At 53.5% G+C, this 12,224-nt stretch overlaps 1 protein-coding gene across 1 annotated transcript; it reads right to left on the bottom strand.

Moving 5' to 3' along the window:
• Nucleotides 1-2,073: 2,073 nt before the first annotated feature.
• On the bottom strand, nucleotides 2,074-2,737 carry H1-10 (H1.10 linker histone). The gene is given in 2 exon segments (XM_074152525.1): nucleotides 2,074-2,250; nucleotides 2,252-2,737. Coding segments are annotated over 2 exon segments (663 nt in total).
• Between the last annotated feature and the right edge of the window lie 9,487 nt (nucleotides 2,738-12,224).

Raw genomic sequence — 12,224 nt, 5'->3', positions numbered from 1 at the left:
AGTGGGACAGTGGCCAGCCTGATGTGGCAGCTGCCTGTCCTACATCTAGACCTGGAAAAAGGCTGGAGCCTGGCTGGTCTCTTCCAGGAGTGCGTTTGGCTTCTCCTGCTGAATCTACCTGAAGGACCTTTCTTCAGGGAGTGAAACTCACTTCCCTTCTCCCTGCTTGTGCTCCGAGGGGCGTAGGGATAAAGCTGCTGCACATGGACTGGAGGAAGGTGGGGGGGGGGGCTGCTCCCTTCCCGGCAGTGTTGAGGGGCTTGTGGCTGTCCCCAGGCATTGTCGTCTTTCTGTCCCCTCCTCACGGGGGCGCTGTGCCCGGTGATGCTCTGGGTGCAGCACCGGGGAGGGGGTGGCAGCAGCCCTGGGGGTGATGCTGCTCCTGCTTGATGCCCTCTCTGGTGGAGGCAGCTGAGCGGGACCCTGATGCGAGGCTGTTTTTGATGGTTTGGGTGACAGCCGAACTGGCCCCAGGGCTCAGTGCGACTGAAACACCCCCCCCCCCCCCCAGCTCTGCTGGCCCCTTTCCCCCTGCTCTGAGCCGGAGGGGGAGAGGGGGAGGGTTGTCCCCGGTGTGCGGTGCGTGTGGCGCTGCGGGCTCACCCCGCGCCTGCAGAACAAGATGGCCCAGATCTCGGCAGGGCTTTACGCAACCTCGCCGCTGCCAGCTATAAATAGGCACAGCCATGGAGGAGAGGGGTGGCTCCGCGGGGCCTCGGCTCCCAGCGCCTTCCCCGCCCCCGGCGCTCACGCCCGGGCACAGCGGGAACCCCAGATCCCGGGGGAAAAGCCCCCGCAGCCGGGGCTGGAAGGGGGAGGGGGTGGAGGTGGGGCTGCGCCCCCAGGCCGGGTGTTGCGGGAGCGGGGGACTCCCCCTTCACCGCATCCAGAATCCCCCCCCCCCCCCCCCCCCAGGGAGCTCCGCCGAGCGCAGCTGCGCAGGGAGCGCTCTCCTCCCCAGTCGCCATGGCCGGGGAATCCTCGCTCCGCTCCTCCTGCCCTTCCCGGCGGGCGCGGCTTCCCCCCCACACCCGGAGGCCGGGAGCAGCGCCGCAGCCCCCTCGGCCCCGCCTCCCACCGGGCTGAGGAGGGCCCAACCCAGCAGGGCCGGGTGTCCCCCCCCCCGGCCTAACCCCGGGGGCTCGGGTGTCCCGGCCCCGGCCCTCCCCACCCCGCAGGGAGCACACCACGGCTCGACGTTTTTTAACAATTTATTTGAAACGACGATAAATGAAAAGAAAAAAAAAAAAATACGGAAACAAACAAACAAAAAAACCCCCACCCTCCCTCAAAAACAAAACAAAACAAAAAAAAAATAACCAAAACCAACCCAAGACCGATTAAAAAAAAAAAAAAATAAAACCACAAAAATTAAAGGCCATTGTAGATGCGACCTGAACCGGCGGCCCCCGGCTCCCCCGCGGGCCGCCCCGCCAGCACCGCCCCTTTAAGAGCGCCCCGACGCCGCGGCATCCAATTGGCGCCCACCGGCCCGTTGCCATGGCGCCGGGGCCGGCAGCCAATGGGGGGCGCGGTAGCTTTTCGAAATGGCCGGGCGCAGGCACAGGGGGCGCCCGGCGGGAGGGGCGGGGCGGGCCCGGGCGGCGGGAGCCGGCCCACGTGGCGCGGGGGGCAGCGGGGGCGCCGCCGCCGCCGCAAAATGGCTGCTATGGAAACCGGGCGGGAAAAAACCCTGTGAAGCACCGGGGAGGCGGGGGAGGGGATGGTAGAAGGGTTGGGGGGGAAGGGGGGGGAGGGGGAATCGGGAACCGTCTACACGCGGGGAGGGGCACGGCCGAAAACAAAAGGGCGCGAACGGGGAGAAGCCGCGGGGTGCGGGGATGGAAAAAATAAGGCGCCGGGGAAGGGGAAAGGCGGGGGAGGGAGGGGGGGCGCGGCCCCGCTCACCGCGCACGGCGGCGCCCGCGGAGCCGAGTCAGCAACACAAAGACAAAGCGGGTCCCCTGGGGTCCGTCCTCAGAGCAGTCTGTGCCGCGGGGCTCGCAGTCCGGGGGGGGGGGGGGGGGGGGGGGAGGGGGAGCGGCGGCGGGGGGGGCTCCCCACGCCCCGCTCTCATGCCTTCCTGCTCTTCAGCGCCTTGGGCTTTGCCGACTTCTTCACCTTCTTGCCCCCGGGGGACGCGGCTCCCCTTCTTGGGTGGCCCTTCTTGCTTTGCCCCTTGTCCTTCTTCGCCGCCGCGCCGCTGGCTCCCTTCTTGTGAGATTTCTTCTCGGGCTTCTTTGCTCTTGGTCGCCGGCTTTTTCTCCGCCCGCCGGGACGTGGAGGCCGTGGCCTTCTTGTGGGACTTGTGGGCGCCGCTGCCCGTGCCCCCGTCGCCGCCGCCTTCCAGCTTCTTCCTGTTGAGCTTGAAGGAGCCGTTGGCGCCGGTGCCCTTGACCTGGAGCAGCGTATCGTTCTGCACCAGCGCCTTAATAGAGTACTTCAGGTAGGTCCTGCCATTCTGCTGGTCGAACCAGGCCACCTTCTTGGCCTCGTTATAGATCTTGGCCAACGAGGAGCCATTGCGCTCACCCAGCTTGCGGATCGTCTCCACCACCAGCTGGCTGTATTTGCCCGGCTGGTTCTTCTTCTTGTTGTTCTTCTTCTTTTTCGACGGCGACAACGACGAGCCGCCGCCGGCTTTGGCCTTCTTAGCGGCCGCTTTCTTCTCCGGGGCGAGCGGCACCTCCTCCGCCTCGGTCAGGGGCAGATCGGCTTCTTCCAGCTCCACCGACATGGTGCCGTGGGGTCGCGGGCGGCGGAAGGGAGGCGGGGAGCGGGTAGCGGCACAAACGCGGCGTGGCGGAGGCCCGGCGCGGACGCGCTGCTCCCTCTTCTCCGCTCGCCTCCGCGCCGCTGCCGCCGCGCTCTGGCTGGGCGGGCGCTGCCGCCGCCCCTTATATGGGCGCGGGGCGGACCACGTTGAGAACAACAACAGCCTGGTCCGCCGCCAGCTCCAACTTGTGCTTCTTGGGGCCCTTTCGCGGGGCTCCCGCGACGCCACCGGGGGCCCCCCCGCCGCCCCGCCCGCCCTGCACCCCGCGCCCGGCCGCCCCCCAGCCCGCCGCCGCCCCCGCGCCCCCCGCCGCGCCCCGCCCGCCGCCCCCCGCCGCGATTTCAGGGGCGCTCCCGGCGCGGCGGCGGGAACGAGGAGGGGGGGCGCCCAGTGCGGCGGCGGCTGGGGCCCCGCGGTGGCCCCCTCCCGTGTCGCCGCCGCCGCCGGCCGCTGCCCAAGAGGTGCCGCTACCAGGGGGCGAAGGCGGCGGGGGGGCGGGGGGGCGCCGTGGCGGCGCTGGCCCCGGGTTCTCCGGGGGGAACTAACACAGGCGACGCCCTCCCGCGGTCGGCGGCAGCAGCGCGGAGACGCCGCGCCGAGGCCGGGGGTCTCCGCCCCGACGACGGGGGCCGCCCCCCCCACCGACCCCCAACCCCGCGGCCGCCCGGACGGGGCCCCCGAGGGGGGAGACCTGCGTTTCCAGTGTGCCTCCTTACCTCCCCCCTCCTCCCCCCCCCCCCCCCCCTCCCCCCCCGGCGGGCATCGCCTCGCAGCGGAGGATGCGGGCAGCGTGGCGGGCCAGGTGGGATGGAGGTGGGGGGACTCGGGGAGACACCAGCCTTGGCTCAGTGCGGGGGGCGTTAATATCTGCCGCCCCCGCAGCCTCTCCGTCCCGGGAGGGGGGGGCGGCTCCTCGCCCCGCTGCTCCGCATGGGCTGGGAGGGGGGGGAGGGGGGCAGCAGCGGTGCTATGACCCCCTTCCCCCCAGTACCTCCTTCCCCCCAATACCTCCTCCCCCCCAAATCCCACCGGGGGAACGAGGCTTCCGGGGGGGGGGTGTGTGTGCACAACGCCCTCCCCTTGCAGAGTCCCGGGGCCAGGCCTGCAGGGGCCCCTCTCCCCCCCGCACCCCGGAGTGGGATCCATGTGCCCCCGCCGTGGGTGGGCCGGGGTGTGTGTGTGTCTGTGTGTGTGTGTGTCTGTGAGTGCGCGGGGGCATCCCCGCAGCCGGGACACGCGTGTCCGCCGAGGCCCGCAGGCGTGTGCCGGGACACACGCAGAGGGGTGTGCACAGGCGTACACACCCCCCTACACACGTACACACGCATGCACACCCACACATGCACACCCACACACATGCACACGTACACACATGCACACGCACACACGTCCGCCCCCACACACACGTTCTCGCACCCCGCCCCCTGCCCACGCACGCCGCGCCGAGCCCGCACAGCCCCGCCGCCTCCCCTTCCTCCTCCTCCTCCTCCTCCTCCTCTGCCCATCCCCCGGCCCCTCTCCGCCATTTCCCTCGCCCGGGCCCCCCGCCGCCGGAGGGGACAAGCCCCTGCTGCCCGCCGTGCTGGGGGTCCCTGCCCCCCGCCTTGCCGGGGCAGGATCCTGCCCGGACGTGTGTGTGTCCCCCCATCCTGCAGCGGGGTGCACTCCCCTTTGTCGTCCCCCCCCCCCAGGAGAGAGATTCCCCCATAACAGCGGGGCTGTGTCCCTCCATAGCAGCCGTGCTGGCCGCTTCCCCCCCCCCGTGATGAGTTGCGACCGGTCTCTGGGAGCTGCGGGGCGCTCTTGGCGGGGGGGGTGTAGCGGGGGGAGGGGTGTCGGAGGGCGGGGGCGCGACCCCGGGGCCCCCAAAGGTTGCCCCTCGCCCCCGGGGAGAGCAGCATGGCACGCCCACCCCTCCCGGGATACCTCGGCACCCACCACCCCGCCTGCACGTCTGGAAGGGGGTGTGTGGGGGGGTGCGTGGGTGTTACACGTGTACAGATAGGTGTGCGTGTGTGGAACATGCGAAGAACACGTAAGTGTCTACATGTGTAGGTGGAATGCTGTCACCCCATGGAAACTTAAAGCTAAGCCGGCTGTATGTTATTGTTGTATAGAAGGAGTGTGTATGTCTTACGTGCATTATATATATGTAATATATATATGTTATTGTATTGTTATTATGTTATTAGGTATTGTAATACCTATATGCAAATTTAAAAGAAATGTAAGCGCATGCATACACATAAACAGCTAGGTATGTATTCTTAAAATATTGACATGAGCCTGTAAGTATTTAAATAAAATATATATTGGTGGGTGGGGGGTGCGAGAGGGAGGCCGGGTGGTGCCGTGACCCCACACGTGTTTCTGGGGCTGTGGGTGCAGCTGGCGCAAGGAGTGACACCGCACTCCGGGGGTGTCAGTGTCAGCCCTCCCCCCCCAGAGAGGCGTAGGAGGCGGAACACATCTGTGTCAATATATGAAGATATAAATATTTGAATAAAATATATGGGGGGAGGAGGCTGTGTGAGCTTCCCGGAGAGAGACACACACGCACACACACACACAGAGAATGGGAGAAAATAGCCCCAAGACACACATCCTCTCCCTATATGTACATATATACTTATATAGACACAGAGAGCGAGTCTTGTTCACATACACCTCTCACGCTCATATACATGCATAAACAAAGAGCTGGTCACACACGCTTCTCACATGCTCTGTATATGCATATATACACATACTGAGAGAGTGAGCTGTTCTCACACAGTTACTCCTGCTATATATACACATGTATATAGGCATATATGCATACATATTTATAAATATATATAGACACACACAATTCTGTCTTGGTGCATATATACATATATACAGAGCATGAGAGGTTCACACACAGTTCTCTGTCACTATATATGCCTATATATATGTACATACATATATACATATGTAGACATACATATAAATGGGGGATGAGAGAGTGAGCGTGCTGCTCAAACACACAAACAATAGTCTCACTGTACACACACGTGTGTAAGCACAATGTATGCATATATACTGCTAAAGGGGCGAGAGACCTGTTTTCTCTCTCTCTCACACTCTTTTCTCTCTCGACCTCTCTCTGTATGCACACAGGCATATATATAGGTATATATACACACACACAGAGCAAGCGGGTGGTATTTCACCCATGGACACACACTACCCCCCTCAACTTGATGTATAGACTTGCATATATACATCTATACTTAGCTGTTCACGCACAAATACGTACACGGTATTCTCTCTTGTCATATACATACATATATGCATAGATACATGCATACATAAATACACAGTGAGAGCTGTTTGCACACATTATTCTCTCTCTTCCTGTCTCTATATAGAGATATATGCATATATACTTGAGAAAAAGAGCAAGAGCTATTTCACACCCACATTTTTTACCATTTTCTTTATCTCTCCCTGCCCCATATACATGTACAATCTGTAGGGTACACAAATGTATGCATAGATGTGTGTCTCCATATATATTCTCTCTTTGTATGGATATACATACGTAGAGAGCGAGCGAGAGTTTTTCTCACATGCAATACTGAGTCTTTCTATATAGAGGCATATATATATATGTATGCTTACATATATACAGAACGACTGTTCACACATTTCTCTATATGTGCATATATACATATATAATTAGTGCTGCTTATACATACACTATTCTCTCTCCATATATATGCATGTATATCTATATACTGAGCTACTCACACACAATACTCCTTTCTCTTGCTGTATGTATATATATATATATACACACACATATATACTCTTTCTTCTATACACAGGGTTGTTCACACCCAGGCATAATTCTCTCACTACATCTATAGATTTAGGGAGAGAGCTGTTCACATATGGTTCTCTTGCTATACACACACACAGATATGTGTGTATACAGCGGGGGTAGGGAGAGCAGCTCACACCCAAATTCTCTTGCACTATATATATACATATATACACATATGTGTGTATATACAGAGAGCTGTTCTCTCACATGCACACACATACTCCCCCCTCTCACCTATGCATATAGACATGCACACACACAAATGTGTGTACGCTATATATACCTGGGGAGAGAGAGAATGTTCACACGCAATTGTCTCTTGTTATATATAAATAAATATAGGCATACGTACATTTATATATATACACACACAAAGCCGTTCACACACAGATAATTCTCTCACTATATAAAAGATATGCATATATAATGAGAAAGAGACATTCTCTCTCACACACACTTCTCTCTCTTGCGTTAGATTATATATGTATGTGCGCATATACCCATATACTAAGAGGGAGTGTGAGAGATGTTCACAGACAGAACTATAGTTCTCTCTGTTCTCTGTATATACTTATATAGAGAAAGGGGGAGAGAGCTGTTTAAACACGAACAATAGCCTCTCACCACACACACACATATACATATATATACTGGTGTGGGGGGAGAGAGATCTGCTCTCGCACACACACACACTTTGCACTCCCTCTCTCAATATGCATGCATATACTTATATATATACACACATACAGAAAGGGAAAGCGCACTTTTCACACACACTACACCCCCCACCCCGAAGAAAACTGAATATCTACATCTCTACTTTGAGAGAGCTGTTCAGACGCAGATGTATGTACAGTATACTCTCTCCGCATAGATACATATATACAGAGAGTGAGCTGCTCACACACATTCTCGCTCTTGCTATAGCTATATATTTAGACATATATACATATATAGGTAACAAAATGTGCAAGAGCAATCCTTATACACAAGCACATTTTCCATCACTCCCCCACTCCACGTATAATCTCTGGGGTGCAAAGATATATACATATATGTGTATATATCTTGATATAGTCTCTCTCTATACGCATATACATAAGTAGAGACAGCACACACTATTCTCTTGCTCTCTATATATGAATATATAGATACACAGAGAGATTGTGCTTACATAGTTTTCTCATATATACATAGTGCATACTGTTTACACAAAACCACACTCTTCTCTCTCCATATGTATGCATACATACGTATATACTTAGTGAGCTGTTATCACACGATACTCCTTTCTTGCTATATGTATACTTATATATGCATATACACTATACATGTTCTATATATGAAGAGACTGCTGTTCTCACACGCATACACTTCTCGCTATATATACACATAGAGAACGATTAACACACAATTCTCTTCCTATATATATGCACGCATATATATTTATATATACAGAAAGACAGCTGTTCACTCACACTGTTGCACGATTCTCTCTCACTATACACATGCATATATACGTATATACACATATATACTTAGATAGCGGGGAGGAGGGGAAGACATAACACATCTCTCTCTCTTTTCCCCCCTCTCTCCCCTGCATCTATACTGCTCAGGGAGCTGTTCTCACACACATAATACTTTCGGGAGATATATACACACACACACATGCATATGTGCATATATACAGAGAGAGAGAGACTGTTCACATGCAAAAACATGAATCTCTTTTTTTATATATATATTCACAGACATATAGGCATATACACTTCCAGAGCCTATTCACACCCCTACCCAGCCCCTCCCCACTTCTCTGTTAATCTGTCTATATGTGCATACATATATATAGGGAGAGAGAGTTTTCACACACACGCTGTCTCTCTCTCTCCCCCCCCAATATATACATCTATAGTCACAGAGCTGTTCATGCACGAATACATACACAATAGTCTCTCTCGCCATGTACAGACACACACAAAGTGAGCAAGAGCCATTCACACATATTATTCTCGCCGGGGTGTGTGTGTGTATATTCAGGTATATTTGTCTATATACTTATTTAAGTGTTTGCTTATATATGTAACTAATTGTGTGTGTGTGTGTCTATATTTTCTGTCATTTTCTCTGTCTTCCCCTCCTCCCCCCATGAGGCAGAAAAAGACCTAGACAGATAATGGATAGAAATACACACTTCCTCCTCCCCCCCCCCCCCCCCCCAAAAAAAAAAAAAACCCAACCCAAACATGTGGGGTATCTGTGTGTGTGTGTGCGAGGTTGCGATCTCTCCCACCCTCTCTTCTGCCCCCACATATAATATCTGGGATGCATATATACATATGTGTGTGTGTGTGGTGTATCAATCTTGATATATATTCTCTCTCTGTGTGTGTACGGAGAGACAGCGCAAGGGAGCCAGTTGTTCTCCCCTCCTGACTCACACGCAGCTATCCCCATATCCACCTCCACATCAAATTTATTTAAATATTTATTTACGTGTCTGTATTTTCTTTCATTTTTTCTCTCCCCGCCTCCCTCCTTCCCTCCCCCTCTCTTTCTCAAAGAAATATAGCAGCTAAACTACACACACGCGTGCACACCCACATGTACATGACCCGTTTATATAAATAATACACCCATAAATATATCAATAATATATATAAACGTATATAAAACACACACAAGTGTATAAATATAAAAAAAATATATATAATATGGGGAGGTATCTGTGTGTAGACAGAGAGAAAAAAACCACACATGCACACATACAAATGCAATCATATAAGGATAAAATAATTTAAAATGTGTCTGGGAGTGTACGACCATCCGTGTCTCTCCATATATGGGGCGATAGATAATGCACAGACACACACGTTTGTATGTGTGTGTATCTATATTTATACATTCATACTTAGATGTTTTTATATAAATATATAAATAAAATGTATGAGGGTAGCATACACGCAGTATCTACGTGTGAGATAATTTTTTCTCTTTCTCTGAAAATATAAGAAATAAATGCTATATGTTGCATGTGTGTACAACCATAGGCCCGTAGCCACATATATCTCATAAATGGAAATCTGTAACTAACCTCACTTGTGCTCTGTCCCTGAGCCTTGGGCTGTGTCTGTGTACATGTAATACAGCAACACACACACAGGTGTAATACAGCAACACACATGTGTAATATAGCAACACATGTGTAATAATATGGCAACAAACATAATATAGCAACACACACAAAATATAGCAACACACGTAATATAGCAACACACATGTGTAATATGGCAACACACATAATATAGCAACACACACAATATAGCAACACACACGTGTGTAATATAGCAACACACACGTAATATGGCAACACACACACGTGTAATATAGCAACACACATGTGTAATATGGCAACACACACGTGTGTAATATAGCAACACACATGTAATACAGCAACATGTGTAATATAGCAACATACACACGTAATACAGCAACACGTGTAATATAGCAACACACACACGTAATATAGCAACGCACACGTGTAATATAGCAAAACACGCATGTAATATAGCAACACACGTAATATAGCAATGCACACGTGTAATATGGCAACACACGTAATATAGCAACACACGTAATATAGCAGCACACACACGTAATATAGCAACACACATGTGTAATATAGCAACACACATGTGTAATATAGCAAAACACACACATGTAATATAGCAGCACACATACATGTGTAATATAGCAATGCACATGTGTAATATGGCAACACACATAATACAGCAACACACACACGTGTAATATAGCAACACACACGCACACACATGTAATATAGCAACACGTGCCGTGTCCTCACTGTCTTGTTTGTGCTCTTGTGCTTGCTCTTTTGCTCCCTACTTCAAAAGGGCTGTCCTGGTAAATATGTACATTTCTGTTTGTGTAACTGTTTGAATACCTAAACCACACACACAGGTGTTCAGCTAAAAATATTTCTGTGTACCTACAGATTCCTGAACACACATTTGTGCTTATATCACGGATCCCCCCCCAGGATGGGTGTCTGTGCACACCTGGGTGCCGGGGCGGGGGGGGTCTGGCAGCGGTGGCAGCCGTTTGGGTCTCCAGGTGTGCGGGGAGGGGGCTGGCACCCTGCCTGCCCGCCGTGGCTGGGACGGGGGCACGGGGCTGGCAGGAGGGGTCCCGCTCTCTGCAGGCTGCAAGGCAGGAGACCTCCAGCCCCAAAGCCCACCCGGGTGCCGCTGCCAAGGCATGCTCCGAGCTTTCCTGCTCTGAGCTTTCCCGCTTGGCATCTCCCTGCTGCTCTCCACGTGCCAGCGGGTCGGCCTTTTAATTTCTTTGATGCGACTCCCCCCACGTAGCCCCTGCAGCAGAGATGCGGTTGTGCGATTCCCCAGCTTTTGTATTGGCACCCGTGTCTCGCAAAACACAGCTGCCACGGCAAAGGGCTCCAAGCCCTTGGGCAATGAGCAGCCGCGGCCCCCGAGCCCCACACCTGGCTGCCCAGCCACAACCTCCCTTGGGGGGCTTCACCTGCTGGCAGGGCCACCATCACACCATTCCAAAATCAGGGTGCTGGCTGCAGCTACTGCCTACTATGCTTGGGGTGGACACCCCCCCCCCGACACCAGCCACCCTCCTTCTTCAGGTCTCTCCCTCCTGCCGGGCCAGGACCGGGGCAAAGAGCAGAACCATCCCTGCAGCTGGGCTGAACCCCTCAGCCTCTCCCAGGGCCAGGATTCCTCTGTGAGTCACCCATCACTGCACCTGCAGCTCACCAGGCAAAAGAGTCAGCACAGAAGTAAAAGCCACAAGGCCTCACTGATGCCAGGAGTGGTTTTAAGCACACTCGTACCACGGGTCCAGTCAGCTCCTCCCAAGCACAGTGATGACGAGCCATTCCTGCAGGAACGTCAGTCCCCATCTGTGGCACCGTCAGCCCCGAGTGTTAACAGCAGGGCACCAATTCCCACAGTGCTTGCCTCCTGTGATGCTTTTTGTACATCTCTACGTGTATATGATGTTCCCACCTGCAAAAACACTGGTTTGTAGGTGGTAAATGGAACCCTCCCTTCCAGCATCCATAATATCCTGTGGCAAGGAGCTCCACAGCTGTCCCACCCCCTGTGGAGCACTCTCCCTTGGCCTTGTGTCTCTGCCAGCTTATTTGATGAGATTAAACACAGTCTCCTCAGGGCTCATCTGCAGCTCCACGACCCAAGGCAGCAGGATATAGGTGAAGAGTTAAGACCATCCCCTTTCCCCAAAACCATCACTTTGTAGTTATTGCTCCTCCCCTCCCCCAGCTTGGCTTTCTCCACACTAGAACAGTATCTACAGAAAACAAGTGCAGGTGCTTTAGAAGGAGAGGAGCAGAAGGCCTGAGTCTCTCAAAAAGGTGCAGACACAAAAGCAGTTCCACCAGGACACATTGCTGTTGCAGAGTAGTTATCGGAAAGTGATGTGGACAGCAAAAGCCCAGTCAAGTGAGAGAAAAGTGCGATAGGACAAAGACATAAAATAGGATATAGAGCACAAAGACTGTTAGAAGGCTCTTGAAATAACTGGCCT

This window comes from Numenius arquata, chromosome 8 (assembly GCF_964106895.1).
Source record: "Numenius arquata chromosome 8, bNumArq3.hap1.1, whole genome shotgun sequence".
Taxonomy (NCBI): Eukaryota; Metazoa; Chordata; class Aves; order Charadriiformes; family Scolopacidae; genus Numenius; species Numenius arquata.
This window is presented reverse-complemented; position numbering and strand designations above follow the sequence as displayed.